Source organism: Tursiops truncatus, chromosome 10, assembly GCF_011762595.2.
Source record: "Tursiops truncatus isolate mTurTru1 chromosome 10, mTurTru1.mat.Y, whole genome shotgun sequence".
Classification (NCBI taxonomy): domain Eukaryota; kingdom Metazoa; phylum Chordata; class Mammalia; order Artiodactyla; family Delphinidae; genus Tursiops; species Tursiops truncatus.
This window is the reverse complement of record NC_047043.1, coordinates 29036308-29056495: the sequence shown is the minus strand read 5'-3', so window position 1 is coordinate 29056495 and position 20188 is coordinate 29036308. Positions and strand designations below refer to the sequence as shown.

Genomic DNA, 20188 nt, shown 5'->3' with positions numbered 1-20188 from the left:
ATTTAAAAGCACAGCTGAAACATTTGTACAAATATACAAAGAGAAAAAAAACAATCATTCAGACACCATGAAACTTCTGTGATAAACAGATTTGTCTGAAATCGGTCTCTATCATCCTGGACAAGCCTCCCCAACGAGGCAGGGAAACTTCTACAATGAAATCGTGGTTCAAAATCTACGGAGGGATGTCTTTGGGGCCAAGCTCAGTTTTTCCTCCAGGAATTTTAACAGAGCTATGAAGTCTTTGACTCGAAAGAGTGACTACACCCAGACTTGTTTAATAAGCTGGAGGACGCTGATAATTTTGCTAATCTAGATAGGACATGACTGGACGCTGACCATCTGTGACTTAGAGTATATCGTCAAATCGTGAAAATAAATGCTGGTGATCATGCATGTCCTGGGAATGTCGGGATGCAGAGGACTGAGGAGACCAGATGGGAATATCTCATGCAGTCAAAGTCAAGTTTACTTATGGTCCTACTTAAGTGGCCAGGAAAGAACAACGCACACACGTCGGGACTGGGACTGGAACGGCTCACAAGCAACACAGGTGCTATTTGCCACTGGCGTCTCCGGCTTGGATCAACAGGAGAGCACGAAGGTTAGGCTGTGCTGATTGTTTAATAAGAAAATACTACTTTTTTTTCTAGAATCTTCTAAATAATGTCTTACACTCGATGGGTATGATATGATCAGGAAACATATCACCTTTTCCTAGCCCTTTTGTCCGAGAGGCTTGATTACAAGGAAGGAATCTCAAACAACCAAACACCCAGGGATTTAAAGGCAATTTTTTTTTTTTTTTGACAAACAAACAACGGGGGGGGGGGGGAAGCATGATAAAGAGGAGACGGGTATTCTTTTCGAGGTGGAGCAGTGAGCTCAGTTGGACACGGAGGGCGGCGGGCCGGGACGCCGGGTCTGGATGATTTTTGGCTTTGGGGACGTCTTTGGATCCTCTTCTTCCTCGATGTCACTGTCACACACGTGCACGACGACACTTGGGGTGGACTCGGTCCCTGCATGGAGCTCATACTTCTCTCCTGAAAAGCAAGAGAAATGGGGGGTAAGAATGCGGGAGGGATTTCTACACAAACGATTTGGTGAAGTTTGTTTAGGAAGTGAGGGCGCATTTTACGTGTCTCAGGAGATGCTGAGTCTTCTCCAGGGCTGGTGTTGGAAAGTGAAATGAGATTGATCCGTCTTTGCATCTCAGCTCTGCCCCCCGTCACCTGTACAGCCCTGAACAGGCCCCTTCACCTCTCTTAGCCTCAGTATCTGCAGCTGTAAACTTCAAAATGGTAATAACTACAGTCCAAGGGATTGGGGTGATGGGCCTGGCAGTAAGTTACCAGTTTCTCTTCTATTTCCCAGCATTGCTGTTAACGGCTGAGTAATCCTGAGCCCATCACCTCACTCCTTCATCTTTTGGAGAAGTTCTCCAAGTTCTCCTCTTGCTGTACATTTCTTATGGCAAGAGCTGCCCCAGGACGGAATAAGCTGGAATCGCCGCTCATCTGGGATTTCCAGTGGTTACATGGTAACAGGTTTTTTTTTTTTTTTTTTTTTTTTTTGCGGTATGCGGGCCTCTCACTGTTGTGGCCTCTCCCGTTGCGTAGCACAGGCTCCAGACGCACAGGCTCAGCGGCCATGGCTCACGGGCCCAGCCGCTCCGCGGCATGTGGGATCCTCCCGGGCCGGGGCATGAACCCGTGTCCCCTGCATCTGCAGGCGGACTCTCAACCACTGGGCCACCACGGAAGACCCCGGTAACAGGTTTTGATGACGGTCAAGTTCCCTCCAGTTCCAAGAGTCTATGTTGTGGCCCCTCCCGTTGCGGAGCACAGGCTCCGGACGCGCAGGCTCAGTGGTCATGGCTCACGGGCCCAGCCGCTCCGCGGCATGTGGGATCTTCCCGTACCGGGGCACGAACCCGTGTCCCCTGCATCGGCAGGCGGACTCTCAACCACTGCGCCACCAGGGAAGCCCTAGTAGTCTATTCTTGACTGGTTCTTCTTGTAGTCAATTCACTATTAGCCAGCAGGCTTCCTGTCTGTCTCTGTTTCACTTCAGGGTGTATCTACTGAGCATCTCCTATGCTCTGGCCCATTGCTAATCATAAAGGATACAAGGCACATTCAAAAATATTTGTGTCTTCCACAAGAGCACAGCCCAGTGATGGCACATGGAAACAGAAAGTACCACGAAATACTATGGTAAGCGCTGGGGTGGCAATATATGTCAAGGACAGTGGTACCACATTGCAAGGAGCAAGTAACTCTGAAAGGCTTCCCAGTGGAGGCGACGGCTGACCTGGGTCTAAGAGACAAGTAGAAGGCGTCCAGGAGGTGGCAGGGTGCAAGGGGCATTCTCAATCTGCATGCTTGTAACTTCTCAGGTTAACTGCTGACACACTTAATCTTCTTCCGACGTCCTATCTTTCCTTTCCCATCCTTCGTGGATGGGAAACACCTAAAAGCAATGTCTCCCAGACAACCTCCTGGTCAGTGGCTCTCCAGGTCTCACTAGATCAAGTCCTCATTTCTTAGACTAGGACAAAAGACGCTGCACAGTCTCTCACCAATCATGACAGCCACATTTGTATACTCATCAAACCAGATACTTTTATTTGCTATAGTCTCACCTAGTCCCCGAAGTCTTGCCCTCCCTCCAGGATCAGAGCCAGACACCACTCAGTCCAGGCATCTTGCCTGTCCTCCTCAGTCTGCAGTGGACAGTGCCCTTCCGGAGGGCCGGGGCCAGGACTGTCAGCGCCAGAGCTGGGGTCGCGTTTATGTGCTCCTGTGTGCACCTTGGGAAATGTCCACGGTGAAAACAGCAAACGCTTGCAAGGCACAGTTTTAAATTTAGTGCTGACGTTAGGGACTGAGAAGCACTGACAATGCAATAAGCATTGAATCTCTTCTAAGTGATGCTGAGGGGGATGTGAATGTTCAGAGTCATGTGTTGCTATGGGTTGAATTGTGTTCCCCACCCCCGCCCCTGTCCCCACCAAAGACGGTGAAGTCCTGACCCCCCAGTACCTATGACCATGACCTTATTTGGAAACAGGCTCTTCACAGATGACTAAGTTAAAATGAGGCCATCGGGGTGGGCCCTATTTCAAAATGACTGGTTTCCTTATAAAAAGGGGAAATTAGGACATGGGCACTCATCCAGGGAGAACTGCATGTGAAGACTGAACTTATGTTGCCACAATCCAAGGAACGACCAGAAGCTACAAGAGAAGCCTGGGCCAGATCCTCCCCCAGCACCTTCAGAAGGAGCACGGCCCTGTGTTGATCCAACACCTTGATCTTGGACTTTTAACCTGCAGAACGTGAAGCAATACGCTGCTGTTGTGTAAGCCACTGTTTGTGGTCCTCTGTTGAGGCAGCCCTAGCAAACGGATACAGCCATATCTTGCTAAGAGAGGTCTCTCTCTGTCAAGAGTCGGAGGAGTCTTTACTGGACCTCCACACCCCGCCCCGAACCAACATCCTGGATGAGGGCCCCGGATAGTTCACAAAAATGGAGCATCACACCTCCCGCACTTCCCTGGACCTTGGCAGCAACAAAGAGGGCGAGAACTAGCTAGAGCCACAGAAATACGGCCATGAAGACTCTATAACTTAAAGTCGAGATTGGGTGAAATTGTAGGTAGAGAGAGTTATGTGAATAAGGTTGACCTTTTTTTTTTATCTCTGGACTTTCTATTCTATTCCATTCATTTATTTGTCTACCTTGATGCCAATACTACACTCTCTTGACTACTGTAGCTTTTCTTTTTTTAATTAATCATTAATTAATTAATTTTTGGCTGTGTTGGGTCTCCGTGTCTGTGCGAGGGCTTTCCCCAGTTGCAGCGAGTGGGGGCCACTCTTCATCACGGTGCGCGGGCCTCTCACTATCGCGGCCTCTCTTGTTGCGGAGCACAGGCTCAGACGCGCAGGCTCAGTAGGTGTGCCTCACGGGCCCAGTCGCTCCGCGGCATGTGGGACCCTCCCAGACCAGGGCTCGAACCCGTGTCCCCTGCATCGGCAGGCAGACTCTCAACCACTGCACCACCAGGGAGGTTGACTTTTTTGATACAGAGAGCTGACGGGGCCAGCGTGGATTCAGGAGAGGAGAGTGACAAAAACAGGGAACACGGAGCAGAACTCGTGCTACGCTTTGCTTCCCTGCCGGCTAGCAGGGACGGAGTCTGTCCGAACCTAACTTCCCTGGAATCCACACTGAACTTATTACCCTACGTGCCCTTGTGGTTGGGACGTACACATTGGCGCTACTCACAGCTCAGTGAAGTGTGTTTGTTCCGTTCTCCTTTAAAGCGATTTGTCATTTTTATCAAAAGCCCAAGGGAGGAGAGCCACTGCAGACGCTGCTAAAGAGAGGAAGCGGTGTGCAGCCGGCTTCACCTCAGCGTTCCATGAGAGGCTCCGGGCAACAGGTGGGCAGACCTTGGGTGGTGGCTTCTTTGAGCAGCTGTTTTCAAACACCTGACAGCTTACTGGGGGCGCGTGTTGCAAAGAGAGTTTAGCAGCACGAGGATGCAACTCTGCAACTTCAGATGTACTGGCATCTACTTTGGTACCCAGCACCCCTAGGTGCTTCTCCGTGTTTCAGTGTCTGGGTGGACACTCTTACATGGTTTGGTGTGACAGGCCGGGGGCAGTGGTCCTGTGAGGAAGCTGGTGTGCAAATAACTTGCCCCCTCCCTTCCTCCAGTCCGCACCATAATTTTTCGTTGGAAAATGATAATAGTGCGGGGAGAGGGTAGCAGAGGGAGGGATGCTGAGGATGCAAACGGGAGAAGCAAGGCATCCCAGATCAGCTCTGTGGCCCCTCCCGGCCACCAGCACTCTTCGTCTTTGGCCTTCTCATCTTTGTTTCTGGGAGAACAGCAAATCCTGTGGACAATGATGGAGTTCATCGTACCCAGGGTTTCTAGAATTTTCTCTTTCCTCCCGGAACGCTTTGCAAGTCTGAATGAGAGACACCTTCAGACAAGAAACAGAGAAAGAAATAATTTCTGAGTCATCAGATGAGGTAGTTCTTGTTTTTCTGCACAGGATTCCTTCGATGTCCTCCTGTTTGGAGAAGCAGTGCCTTTTGCAGAGACACTAGTGGCTGCCGTGGTCCCCTCCGTTGCCCTGTTGGGTGTGATGCAGGGATGAGGCGAGCAACAGCCTCTCATCTTCTGATGGGGGGATGACAGAAAAGAATCTGCCATGGCAGATGGAGACCAAGGGACCTGGGGGTGAGGTGGTGACAGCAGGGACCCCAGCCAGGGGACTGATCAGATGTTGCCCTTTCTTCATCTGTTGGAAAGAAGCTAGCTTTTTAAAAAAAAAATAGTAGTAAAATGTGCATAATGAAGCTAGCTGTTTGATGAAACCCTTTCTCTGCCCTGGCTTGGATAAAGAATATTCTCTTAAAGACACCTCTAGTTGCAGTGTGTTTATCTATTTGAAAAGAGATGCTTTCCTCTTAGACTAGGTGTGCTGGGGACACACTTGGGATGCGGGCCCCCCTGTGCAGGGCAACTTTCACATTGAGTTAACAAAGTCAGACTACTTGGTAGTAGAGCTGTTTTACTGCTGTGACCCCATTAATGCTGACATTTCACTGTTATGTTTTTGGAAACTTTCTTACTATCAAAATCCAGCAAAACCCAACAGCTGCTGAGAGCCCACAGAATCAAAAGACATAGCTTTGGTCTTGCTTTATTGAACTTTTCTGTTTTTGGCCTCACCTTCCCTTTGGGCTTCAGCTAATTCCTCTACCATGAAGGCTGACGTCAGTGCTGTCACCCCCTGGGGCCCCACTGGGCTCAGGAGGCGACGAGGAGGGGTGGCCAAGCAGACCAGTGTGTCTTTTCAAGGCCAAGCCAAGGCTCACCCTTCACACTCCCAACTCCTCGAGTTCCTATGCAAACTGTCCTTTCCCCAGGCCTCAGAAAAGAGGCCAGGACCAGAAGCCCTCAGAAGAGGCATTGGTTAGGGTTTTCTACCTCCTTCTATGAAACAAATTCCCAGCCAAGCAAGTGTAGACTCCTCTGGCGCGTGGTCACACGTTAAATTCTCATCCAGGCCTTTGGAACTGTCATGGGCTTGGGCACAGTTCAAAAGACGTGTGTACGTTTCAGCTTTCCCACTAAGCTAAAAACCACTGAAGGGCAGGTATCTGTCCTATTTTCTGTGAGCTCTCAGTGCCAGGACATAGGAGGTGTCACAGACACTTGCCATCTACCTGAAACACACCAGCAGCTATTTACTGAGCCCTTAGTAAATGCCAGACACAGCTCTAAGTACTTCACATAAATTGGATATTTAAATTACGGCAACAGCTCTGTAATGTGGGTTTCATAATGTCTCGATGATACAGGAGGACATTGAGATCACACAGGTAATGAACGGCAGAGCCACGATTCAAAGTCAGGTCCACCTGACCTCAAAGAATGAGCTCATAATTCCTCTCCAGCCCCGCCTCTCACGACTCTACTGCTTTCAGATTCTACAAGAGAGTCTGTTGAAAGTCTGCTGAAAGTCCTGGTTTTAACTTTTAATATTCTCTCATGGCAACTCATGTTTTCGTGAACAGTCTGTAGCTAAAGTTGGGCATTTATTCCTTCTGCATCTTGCCCTTTTTGGTTTGGCCCATTGCTAGTTATTCTAGGTAAGATCTCCTTGACAATGAACCTTTTTAGAAGACAACACTTAGTAAATTATAAAAAATACAGGGACTACAAATTATAGACGGAGATAATTTGCATCTCTTATGGTAACTTTGGACTCTCTGGAAATAGATCCTCCATGATTTCTTGTTGCTTTACCTCTACCACCTCTCCTATTCAAGGTGAATTCTCAACAGGAAAGTTACGTGTTGTAGTGGATCGACTGTGTTTTGCAAAGATGGTCATAATATTTCCTGCCCGACATTACTCTTCTAGAACCTTGCCACTCCTGCACTGAGGACTGCTTCCTCTTTGCTCCTTCCCCTAAAATCTGTTCGGGCCTCTAGGATGCCTTGACTAATACAGTATGGCAGAAGCAACCAGTGCGACTTCTGAGTTAGGTCACAAAAATGCCGGGCGCTACCGCCTGGTTCCGCCAGGGTGCTCATGCTTGGAACCCCACCTCCATATTATAAGGAAGCCCAAGCAGCGCCCGAAGAGGCTCCCACGGAGAGAAACCACAGCCTATCTGGGCTGCCAGCCAACGGCCATGCCAACTTGCCAGCCAAGTGAGTGAACCATCTTGAAAGCTGATTCGCCCATCCCCAGGTGAGTGGCCCCAGCCACGCTGCACGAAGCAGAGATGAGCGCCCCACCCCGGACCCTGCTCCAAGAGCAAACTCGTGAGCAAAATAAATGATTGCTGTTGCTCAAGCCCTACATTTTGGCGTAGTTTGTTATGTAGCAATTGATAAGTGGGGCACAGGTCATGTAAGTTCTTTGTTCAAAAGCAAGCTGACCCCCTACAACTGCGTTGAAATTCATTGCCTTTGGTGATTTTTCCTCTTTGCTTCCCTGCTCACGTGCTATGTTAGAATGGATACTTCACCAGTTCCAATGATTCCTTCCAAGGGGAGGGAGTTCCATTAGCCCATCACTGGGACCCCTCTCTCTGGCCCCTCTTTTACTCCTCCGCAGTGGAAGAGGAGTGACATCTAACGGGTACCTTTGGGGAAAGGAACTGGCAATGCCAGCTCACCCTGTGCCGCCTCTCTCTTGATCCAGCCCTGCCTGCAAAGGGCTTGTGCTCTGCCGTGCTCTCGGCCACGTGCTAAGCCCAGCAGAAAAAACCCTGCACTGTGGGGCAGTCTGACTGTTTCCATCTCTGGGACAGGCTGGGTAAAACTGCATGGCTCTGGGTTTCACTATTTTTTTTTTTAATAGGATTGCTTTGGCTAGTTTTTTTGGTTGTGTTTTGTTTTTTGTATGCACCGTGAGGCTTGTGGGATCTTAGTTCTCTGACCAGGGATTGAACCTGGGCCCATAGCAATGAAAGCACAGAGTCCTAACCCCTGGACAGCCAGGGAGTTCCCTGAACTTGACCACTAGGGAGCCCTGGCTGTCACTCATCTTGGCCGCCTTCTCAGCGTTAGCCTTTCATCAGAAACAAAGCTGGCGTTATTAATCTCATCTACCTTATTTCTTATCTAACCCTCAGCAAGTTCTGAACCAAACAGGAAAAAGCAGGTGTCAGTTATTAATCTATACTGAATTTTAAGAATGGATGATGGCTTATCAAGAAAAGCGCCAAGAGCATCTCTAACTCGACCCTTGAACGCAGGGCCATGCTGTGTTGTGTGCTGAGTGCTACACTTCAGTGTGGATTAACAGCCCTTTAACATTTGATTAAGAAGAAAACTGAAAATGCCAGTAGTAAAACATTTCAGGCTTGGTCATGCTGAGTTGACACTGCAAACCCCTACCCCCAATTTTTAAGATTGTAAATGTGATTTTTTTTCAAGAGGAAGTAGCGGGCATCAGTCCTGATTTATGGAATAAGCAAAATGGAATTTCCATGTGGGTTATTTTTACTGAACATGCTGCCTGTTGGGAGGTTGAACACAGAGACTGAGGGAAGGGTTCAGAATGATTTGAAAAGTGTTTGAAAGGGTTCACATTTGGATGGCCTTTTTTATCAAGTGTTAGGGTTAGGACTTGATAGCATTGGGCAGGGAGGGGAGGGCCCACAAGCCCTGGATTACCATTCTCTGGTCAACTGTGTAGACGGAGACACCTGGCCCTGGTCTGGCTCTCAGATAGGGGAGAGGTGGGGAGCCGGGAAGGGGTGAGGGGTGACTGGTACCTCCGTTCCTCCACCCCAGGCACCAGCCAGTATTTGAGCTCACTGTCTTTTAACCCTCTCTCCATCCTGGCAGGGCAGATGCTGCTTTGGTTTGGTGCCCAACGGGTTCCTCAGTAGGAGGACTGAGTTATAGTGAAAAACATCATAAAGTTGCTCAAAGCTGCACCCTCCCTCCCACAGATATGTTATTTCACGATATTTTTAAGTTATTTACTGGCAATCTTGTCTTCCCCTATTTTTCCAAAGGGAAGGAAAGAAAATGTGTGTCTGTGTCTGGGAAGGGGGCGGGGAGCATGTCTCTGTACTGTCCCCCCTCTTGCCCCACTTGTTTCTGCTCCCACACTGGTACCTGACACCTTACTAGGCACTCCTGGCCTCTGTGTCTCTGATGACTCTTTGCCATATTTGAGAACCACCCGATAAATACCACCACAGTGTAATTAGTGTGCTTCTCAATCAGAGGTGCTACATTCCCAATGGTGTCTGGAAATGTGATGTGGATTTTTTTTTTTGGTTGTCATAGGGACTAGGTAGGGTGTGGATACTGGCATTTAGTAGGTGAGGCCCAAAGATGCTAAATGTACTGCATTGTTAGTTCCAAAATGTCACATCGAGAAACACTGAGCTAAGAGCTTAACATGAGCACTTACATTTCAGCAGGAGACTAAGATACGGTTTGAAAATCAGGTGACAATAAGTAGGTAACACACACTAAGCATTTACTATTATCTCATTTGATGTTTGCAACGATCCGATTTTACGGTTGAGGATGCTGAGACACAGAGAGGTTAAGAAAGTTGCTCAAAGTCACACAGCTAATAAAAAGTGGAGGCTGGATTCAAACTCACATCCTGAGTTTTAATCATCATCCTAAAGCAAGAGAAATACCTCTCTTCAAGTTGGAGCTTGATTGACAGCTACAAATTAAAAAAGGAGATGACCCAGGGCAGAGGGACTTACTGAAACTTTAAATATCACAGCTGGTAGTTTGCTGGTGGTCTAGTGGTGAGGATTGGGTGCTTTCACTGCCGTGGTCTCGGTTCAATCCCGGGTCGGGGAACTGAGATCCCGCAGCCGTGCAGTGTGGCCAAAAATATAAATAAATAAATAAGTAAATAAATAAATAAAATCCCAGCTATTTGTTAGCCATCTATTCATCAGATCAGTCTGAGAGTGGAGAAAGAACTGATTTTCTAAGCAGAAGTAGAAAGAGGGATTTAGGATTTTTTAAAAAAAAATCCAGGGAGGAAGAAGTATTTGCAGAGAGGGAAGTCTTCTGCAAATGTTTTCTCTCTGATTCCGTAGTGATTCCACAAGCTCACATTTAATTTTGGGAACCCTCGGAGAAAAATGCAGTAGGTAGACGTGAGGGCAGGATGAGTCACTGAAGAGCAACTCTGTCCCTTTCCTTTGCACAGCAGCTGTTTCTGTCAAAAAACGCCCTCTAGGCTTCGGTGGCAGAAGGTATAAAGCAAAGCCTAGACCAACCCAAATATTTCACTGGCAGTTCCGAGAACAAGCCCATGTAAATAACAACCAACACCTCAAAGGACGCGCACCTTGTTCTTACTGCCTGGTAGACTCTGTAATTCATGTACTGGCAGAGGAAACAAGAAACCTTTCTGAGGATGCCTTGCTAAACAATACTGCTCAGAGCAGAACGATCACAGAACCCACTATGGATTTGATAGTTCTTATGTACCAGGCACTGGGCTAAGTGCTTCATGTATATTATTTATTGTATCTTCATAATGAGCTTGCAAGTTGTCAAATAATCACCATTAAATAAAAAGAGGTGCAGCGGGGGAAGTGAATTGCTCCAGGTCACCACAAACAAGTGGTGGAGACAGGACGCCAATGGAGGTCCACCGAGTGCGAAAGCATGAACGCCCTATTGCCTGTGATGTTCAGGAATGAGGTTGGGAGGGCACAGAAAAGACATCAGGGCTACACGTGGACCTCCCTGCCTCAGTAGGTCTGGAATATGTGCATGTTAGGAAAAGATTATCCATGTGAGTGATTGGGGGTCTTCCTCACCCACCCCTCCCCTCAGCCCCGACCCTCAACAACGTAGGAAAACAGAAGTGGTCTTTGGTAAGATGGAGGAGGGCTAAGGGGAGGGAGAGGAAGAGGGAGGTGGGGAGAGGCAGAATCCTTCCATAGTTTTGTTTTAAGAGGTGCTCTATTTCAATAAAAGAAAGCTTGCCTCACACTTGTCAGAATGGCTATCATCAAAAAGTCTTACAAATAACAAATATTGGTGAAGATGTGTAGAAAAGGGAACCTTTGTACACTATTGGTGGGAATGTAAATTGGTGCAGCCACTATGGAAAACAGTATAGCGAGTGGTTCCTCAAAAAATTAAAAATAGGACTACCATATGTTCCAGCAATTCCACTCTTGGGTATTTATCTGGAAAAAATAAAAACACTAATTTGAAAAGATACATGCACCCCAATGTTCATAGCAGTGTTATTTACAGTAGCCAAGATATGGAAGCAACCCAAGTGCCCATCAACAGATGAATGGATAAAGAAGATGTGATACACACACACACACACACACACACACACACACACACACACACATGCATGCGCGCGCGCAATGAATATTACTCCGCCATAAAAAAGAATGATTCTGCCGCTTGCAGCAGTGTGGATGGACCTAGGGAATATTATGCTTAGTGAAATTAGTCAGGCAGAGAAAGACAAATACTATTTGATATCACTTATATGTGGAATCTAAAAGATAAAATAAATACATATAGCAAAACAGAAACCAACTCAGATACAGAGAACAAACTAGTGGTTTTCAGTGAGGAGAGGGAAGGCAGAGGGGCAAGAGCAGGTAGAGGATTAAGAGATACAAACTACCATGTATAAAATAGATGAGTAACAAGGGTATGTTGAAGAGCACAGGGAGTTATAGTCATTATTTTGTAATAACTTTTAATGGAGTATAATCTGCAAAAAAATTGAATCATTATGCTGTACTCCTGAAACTAACATAATATTGTAAATCAACTACCCTTCAGTAAAAAAAAATAAAGTTTGCTTATCTTCTGGGGCTTTTCCTCTAAGACTGGATTAGGTGGCCATCTATCTTCATTCCCTCCTGAGTCATTTAGGACCTGAAGGGAATTCATGGGGACAACGGATTAAGGCCCCTGCATTAGTGGTTGAGACAAAGGAGTGGAACCCTAGGTGGAGGTAAAGGACCAAGGGAACCAGAGAGGGAGAAGGTGGAAAGATAAAGAGAAACCAGGGAGACAGGGTCCCCGGAGCCTGCGAGGAGGGGCTTGTGTTCCCGGGATGAGAGGAAAATGCAGACGTGAGGAAGGGAAGTGGACGCACTCTCACTTTGTATTTGGCCATGGAATCAGGAGGTTCTCCAATCTGGGAATGATCACCCTGTTCCTCCTTTCCCAAAAATAGCAACCTGGCATTGGGACTACGGGTATGCGCATGGCGCATGCGCACACACGCCCACGCCCCCACGTTTTGCTCCTGTGTCTTTTCCGTTTTCCTACAACGTGCATATTTTACCTGTGAAATAAGAAGAGGAAATATTTCATCTTGCTACTCAGTAGTGATTAAGGATAATTGTGGAACGTATGCTAAGAAGAAAAGCCCCTTTAACATCACCCCCCCGCTCCCGGGAAAATTCTTCGAAAGTAGGTGTAAAATAAGGAGCTCGTGTCCTGGGCTCACAAATCTGCGTGTCCCTCGGGTCGGGGGTGACGTGCAGAGACTGCGCTACATGGAACCCTGGGACTGGCTGTTTTATTTGCTTTTTGTGTCTGTGATCAGAGTATAGCAGTTGTCGAACAAGAACTGGGGCTTAGATAGCGGTCATGCTACAGGTACCCCAAATATAGGTGTTCATCTATATTTAAAAAATGGAATTTTCCCTACCTTGGAATCAATGAGCCTGGAATAGAAAATGTTTCTTCCTTATACGTGACACGTATTAATGAAATCTATTTTCTGTTTGGGGAGAAACAATGTATACTGAGAATCAAACCAGCAATTACTATGACATGTTTTGATGGAGAAGAATTTGGAAAAAAATCTAAATATAGCCGATGTACGCAACTCGAAACTCGAGCACCATTTTAAGCCCTCCTCTGCAGTTAACTAAAATTGATCTAACAAGAGCTAAAAATAGCAGGAGGAAAAAAAGGCCCAGACAATGACTTTCCATATTTCTCCTTGCAGGCATTTCCAGTGACAATGAACTTGACCTTCCAGAGCCATCCTAGAGAGCAGAATAAGCTGACATTTCACAGCCCACCTCTGACTGACCACCCATCTAGTGCCACGGACATCCCTCTATTTTGCCATTTTGCTAATGTGTACAGATAAGCTGTTTTGCTGGGCTGGGTTTTGTGTTTCCTATTTTGTTTTACATCCAAAAAGAACACAGGATTATACTCTTCTGGAGTCAGAAATAATAGGCATTATAAAATAAACAAAAGAAAATATCCGATTCATTCTCCACCAGGAAAAAGCTCATCTTATTTTGTCCAGGTCATTGTTAAATGATGGGTGTCTGTAAATTCACTAGGGGAATTAATATAAATGTAGAAAGCTTCTGTTTTTTTGATTTTTTTAATTGAAGTATAGTTGATTTACAACATTGTGTTAGTTTCTAGCATATATATATATATATAATGTTTTTCAGGTTCTTTCCCATTATAGTTTATTACATGATATTGAATATAGTTCCCTGTGTATAAGTTGGTCCTTGTTGTTTATTTTATATATAGTAGTGTGTACCTATTAATCCCAAACTCCTAATTTATCCCTCCCCCCACCTTTCCCTTTTGCTAACCATAAGTTTGTTTTCCATGTCTGTGAGTCTGTTTCTCTCTTATAAATAAGTTCATTTGTATCATTTTCTTTAGATCCCACATATAAGTGACATCATATGATATTTGTCTTTCTCTGTCTGACTTACTACACTTAGCATGATAACCTCTAGGTCCATCCATGTTGCTGCAAATGGCATTATTTCATTCTTTTTTATGGCTGAGTAATATTCCATTGCATCTCTATACCTCATCTTCTTTATCCATTCATCTGTCGATGGACACTTAGGTTGCGTCCATGTCTTGTCTGTTGTAAACAGTGCTGCTATGAACATTGGGGTGCATTTATCTTTTTGAATTAGTTTTCGTCTTTTCCAGATATATGCCCAGGAGTGGGATTGCTGCATCACATGGTAACTCTATTTTTAGTTTTTGAGGGAACCTCCATACTGTTCTCCATAGTGGCTACACCAATTTACATTCCTACCAACAGTGTAGGAGGGTTCCTTTTTCTCCACACCCTCTTCAGCATTTATTATTTGTAGACTTTTTGATGATGGCCATTCTGACCGGAGTGAGGTGATACCTCATTGTAGTTCTGATTTGCATAGAAAGCTTCTGTTTTATATAGACCTGTCCTTTAAAAAGAGCAGAGGATGGTGAATTCTGATTCACATGTCCTGCTTGACATTAGAGGAAAGCATCAAACTTGCTTTAAAGAATCGATGCTGTGGATACATTTTAGGAGGTGCCAATAAACAGAGAAATGAAATTTGGAGGAACAAATGTCTAAGTTCCTTTGTATTTTTAAAATGTCCTTTTGCAACAGTCTGGAATTTCTTTTGGAGAAATTAATTTTACTCTTCAAGAGATCTCCCTGGTTTTGCAAACTTTGCATTCTTCAAGGTAAGGGTGCCAGCTTCATTAATCCTTTCTGTTTCTCACCAGGGGCAGAGGGACGTATTTTAACTTACCAGCTGTGCAGCCTTGGGCAAATTACTTAACCACTCTGTGCCTCACATTCCCTAGCTGTATAAATGAGGAGAATAACACCACCTTCTCGTAGAGTCACAGTGAACGTTAAATGAGATAATCTATATAGTAAGGTGTTTAGAACAATGCCTGACACACAGTAAGCCCCATATGTAAGTTTTAACCATTGTTTCTATTTACAGCTTTCCCCTTATTTATCTATTTTACTTACTTTCTGGATGAAAAACAGAACATATAGTCATGGAGACAGTGGTTAAAAATGTTTGAAATTGTGCCTCTCATATATTTTCCGCACTATGAATTTGTTCTCACTATAATAAATAGTACAGAGAGATGCTTGTCCAGTGTTGGGTGGCCCTGGTCTCATGTCGTAACATCCCATTAAGGATTTCAAAGGATCTCGGAGGAAACCCACAAGCTTGGGTTTGATCATGGTCCCTTTGTAATTGCACTGTTCCCTCCATGCTCATTTCAAGAGCTTCTTTAGAAGTTCCGGGTAGCACAAGTTGCCCCTCTCTGGAAGAGGGTCACCAGTGTGCCTTGCTTAAAGAACGACGTGCTGTTTTGCCCCTTCCTGTCTGAGCTAAGGCCTGTGTCCTCACTCTCCCATTTATCCTCCATGAAAGGGTCTAAATAGAGCACACGATTGCCTTCCATGGGCAGCTAGACGTGCCAAAGCTCCCACAAGTCAGCTGGTTTGCCAACGTGATCCCGGGCCCGAGGACCGTCTCACCCCGGATCCCTGCTCAGAGATGCTCTTTCGTTAGAGTTACTTTTCTTCAGTATCCTTAGATTTCTGCATCCCTTCTCAGTCACTCAGCTGAACCAGCTGAGCACTATTCGCCACTCCTCCGAAGGAAGAAGAATACCATTCCTTTGATCATTTGAGTTGCTTTTCTCTGCTCTCATTCGAATTTATTTCTCTACTGCTGGAATTGAGGTAGTCATCCTTAACATGGAATGACTTATAATTTGTTACTGAAATGATTCTGCCTAGGGAATAAAAAATGAATTTTAGGGCTTCCCTGGTGGCGCAGTGGTTGAGAGTCCGCCTGCTGATGCAGGGGACACGGGTTCGTGCCCCGGTCCGGGAAGATGCCACATGCCGCAGAGCGGCTGGGCCCGTGAGCCGTGGCCACTGGGCCTGTGTGTCCGGAGCCTGTGCTCTGCAGCGGGAGAGGCCACAACGGTGAGAGACCCGCATACAGCAAAAAAAAAAAAAAGAATTTTACTAAATTATTACTATTTTTTCAAATGGAAATGCTAGAAGTCCTCTTGGTGGAGAAAACATTAATTCAGTGCTGCCTGACTCAGTCTGGCTAAAGCCATAAAGCAGCAGCCATTTGCCAACGAAGAATTATCTCTAGGGGGGCTCATGCATTCATTCATTCGATATTTATTGAGCATCTACTACGTGCAAACTGCTATCAGGCCCTGGGAATACCAAAATGAATGAAACCTGCATTCTCCCCTCAAAAAGCAGAAAAGACAGAAAGATGAACAACAGAAAATTACCACAAGGGGAAGTGAGCATTTGTGGAAAGTTCCAGGAGGAGACTGAAGGAGTAATTCCTTGCCTTGGCACCTGGTTGGGGAGGGGGCAGAGGTGTGGGTGGGGGGATGCAGGCTGTGGCCCTGCCCTCTCATCAGTGCAGCCGAAACAGCCGCCAGAGGCCCAGGCCTCTACTAGAACCTCTGTGATATTTTCAGCTCAATTGTTGGGTATAAATCATTCATCTGTGTGGGGTGCAGAAGCTTCAAGGACACTGGAACAGGACACGTGGATAACTAAATAAAAAGAAACAGCCTCAAACAGCTGGCAAGGAATGGAGAGAAGGATAAATGAAGAGAAGACACTCAAACTGCAGCTGTTCTGTGGGACGCGGATATCAGTCATCTATAAAGAGCAGGAGAGTCTCCACATTCGCCGTTGCCCACATAGCGCACAGATCTTCATTTGCACACCTATGAGACCCTGGATTAGACTTTCTGGAAGTTATGATGGTGTTAGAGGTGACTGTCAAGGGAGGGTTGAGATAAATGTTCTGCCCACGTCAGAGCAGAGTTGGCCTAAAGTCCACCCAGGCAGCTAGGATCCTTAATAGAGATCATTGGATCTGGCCCAGTGATGGTCAGAAGAGCCAGGGTTGACATTTGTCTCCGCCCCCAACTAGCTGTGTCACCCCAAGCAAGTGTGTTCACCTCTCTACAGCTCGGTGGTCAGATCTGGGAAATGGGAATATTAATAGTGCCTGCTTCCGTGCTGACCGCACCACAGGGCACTTCAGAACTGGGAGATTTACTTGGTGAGGGAAGGTGAGGCTCATAGGTTAGCGGCACAATTAAGGCAAAAGGCATGAATTTTTAACACTGTCGATAAATTATTCACAACTCTAAAAAGAACCCCCTTTTTTTCTGCCTCCTTAAGACCATTTCCTTCCTACTTTCTCACTCCTCCAAACCAGGTTCTGTGAGCTTCCCTTCTGAGACCTGGTTCCCATTGCCTCTACTCCTTCTGCCTCTGTCAGTCCCAGGTCACACTGGTGCCTGGCAGTGCCCTCCAGACCTGGGACTCAGCTCAGTGAGCCAGTGCAGGTGTCTGAGACTTGGCCTTATCTTGTCTTTGCATCAAGCTTTGAGAACACTGACTATAAATGAATTTTCTTTTAGGCTCTGGATAAAAAATGATTTTAATTTACTGGATTACAGTGAGTAGACCAGAGGCCAGCTGGGATCCGAAAGTCTGATTTAGCCTGGACTTCCTTTATAAAGAGTGAAGCAGGAAGAGTACTGCCTCAGGGCCCTGGTCCTGTCACTGGCAAGTCATTTCTGCCCTCCTCTCTGGGCCTCAGTTTCCCCTCCTGTAAAATGCAAGTTGGCCAGTGACTCCTAGGCCCTCTAGCCAAGACCTTAGTGATTCTGTGTAGAGCTCTGTTTGCTGACATTCAAAACAGCTGTACCAGATGTTCAACTGTGTTCTTGTTAATATCTTGTTAATATCTGCTTGGGAGTCAAAGGAGCAGCTCCAAGGATGGCAGCTTTCATTGGTCCTGCTTCTGAAGTGTCCTGAATTACTGGGAGAAATGGGTCATAGCCTTGACGAGCAGACTTGATTTATCGTACACACTCTACAACATTTGCACATACCATGCACGTGGGAGTGCGTATGTCCAGAATTCCTGTATGTGGACTAGACTTTCAAGGAAATCACATTCCATAAACATCTCCCTTATTATTATATTGCTTTTTTCCTCAGCCCATCTTAGGAGTTAGACACCTACTGCTTCTCAGTAGTTGAAAACAATGGCTATTTTAAAGGCTTCGGGAAGCTGAGTGACTGGTCGGTGATTACAAAGAAACCCCCAAAGACCCTCCCCTGGAAAGTGCTGTAATCTGACTTTAATGCTACACATGGGACAGCCAGTAATTCTCTTGCAGGGAGTAATTATTAATCAAATCTGAAGACCCAGTAGGATGGTCAGCTTTCCCTGAATTGCCTGGGAATTTCTCGGGTTTAGCATCACAAGTTCCCAGGACCCCCGAGTCTGCGTGAACCAGGATAGCGGGTCACCCTCATACCCAGGATTCTTAAATTTCAGTGTATGCAAGAATCAACACGTGTGCTCATTAAAACTTGCAGATTTCTGGGGTGGGAGATTCTGATGCCAAATGTTTTCCTGACCACATTAAAAAGTACTGATGTGAACGTATTATAAATTTAACAGCCCCGGTATTTGGCTACCAGTGGTTCTTGAGCTCATCTGCACATCAGAATCACATGGGGAGATTTTTAAAAATACCAATGCCTGAGTTGACCCAAGTCAATTAAATCAGAACCTCTCGGGGTGCGGTCAGCCCCCTCTCACAGCGGGAGAACCACTGGAAGAGAGAGAAGACACAATGGCCATTATTTACCTTTGGATCTTTGGTGCCTAAAACCTCAGCTGCCACCTGGTTTCGGACCACCCACTCTCCACCACTTCCTCTCCTGCTATAATATAGGAAAACTATGGCGTACAACGTGGCACCATCTGCTGAAATTGAGGACAGCATCACTTCTAGGTATAAAACACAAGCTTTTGGATAAGTGCGTCTGGAAACCATCCAAACGTCTGTCAACAGGAGAGTGGATGAATACAGAATGGTGGTGGAATCGCCCAGTGGAATACTGCACTGCAGTGAAAATGAGAGCATCCAAGCTACAGGTACCAACACTGGAACAAAATGACCATAGATTTTTCTAAAGTTAGAGGCTATTGTGACTGGCTTCTTGGGGACTTAGAGGCTTCACTTTGGCAGGTGGCTTGTCTTGTAGCAGAAGATTCCTGGGCACAGCCGTGGCAGCAGTAAAACAAGGCTGCACAGCATAGAAGCCTCGTCGTGCCAGCTGGTAGAGCTCGTTTTGCCTGTTTTGCAAACTTAGAATATCTTCATTGCAATCCAGAATTTGCACGGACTGACATTTTCGTGCCAGTTTCTGAATTGTTTTTGAACAGGTACAAAGTCTGACGCTGCATTTTCATTCATCATTCCTCTCGCTGGCCACATACAGCGATAAACCCATTAGAAATGCAGATGTTACCGGGAGCCCAGGATTTCAGGACTGTTATCTTGTTTGGCTTTTCTAAGTTGCTGACAAATATTTATTTTCAGGAAGGCCCACAGAGCTTACCTGGTCCTAGTTTGGCCACGGCATAGAGGAGGTCATAGTTAAGGACTGGTGTGGCATCACTGATGGGCTGCCAGCCGACAGGAGGAGAGGCAGGGGGTGAGATGAGAAACTGTTTGGCGGGCTGTGGTGGAGCCAAATGCAGTTTGTCTCCGTCTGTCTCTGGAGTCTGGACCTTTCAAACACAGCAGAAATGAAGACACATGATTCATTGTGGCCTCGGATGTGCCACGTTGTTCCACTAAGATGCAGAGCCTGGCTCTCAGCCAGGTGTGACAAGTGAACCAATGAGCCAGGCTACAATAATAGTGACTACTGACCACACACCACGTGCTCAGTTACCTTATTTGATCCGCAGATAAGTGGAGCTCAACATTTAGCTGCCTAAGGATGACCTGGGAAGCTTACTGAGTCAGACTGCTGAGCCCCGCTCCTGGAGTTTCTGAGATCGGGAGCAGGGCCTGAGAATCTGCATTGCTAACAAGTTCCCAGGCGATGCTGATGGTGCTGGTCCTAAGACCCCTCCTTGCTCCTCCCCTCCCCTCCCCATCCTTTCTTCCTTCCTTCCTTCCCACCTTCCTTTCTCCCTTCCTCTCTCTCTCTCTCTCTCTCTCTTTTAATTGAGGTGACAGTCACATAATTTGAAATTAAACCATTTTAAACTGAACAATTTCAGTGGCATTTAGTATATGCCCAATATTGTGCAATCACCACTACTATCGAGATTCAAAGTATTTTTATTACCCCAGAGGAAACCCTGTACCCATTAAACAGTTACTACCATTTCTGCCTCTGGTCAGACCGTGGCAACCATCCATTTGCTTTCTGTTTCTGTGGATTTGCCTATCCTGGACATTTCTTATAATCAACTCATAGAACACGTGATATTTTGCA

At 46.2% G+C, this 20188-nt stretch overlaps 1 protein-coding gene across 3 annotated transcripts in view; it reads right to left on the bottom strand.

The window, feature by feature from the left end:
* Positions 1 to 776: 776 nt before the first annotated feature.
* The window catches only part of RCAN2 (regulator of calcineurin 2), a 265907-nt gene continuing 246495 nt past the window's right edge, over positions 777 to 20188 (bottom strand). For all 3 annotated transcript variants that reach the window (XM_033864129.2, XM_073810650.1, XM_073810651.1), the window contains 2 exons: positions 19298 to 19469; positions 777 to 1046 (listed from right to left, as the gene is read on the bottom strand). In XM_033864129.2, coding sequence (XP_033720020.1) covers positions 886 to 1046; positions 19298 to 19469 — 333 coding nt within the window. In that variant the 3' untranslated portion in view covers positions 777 to 885. The remainder of the gene's footprint in view (positions 1047 to 19297; positions 19470 to 20188) is intronic.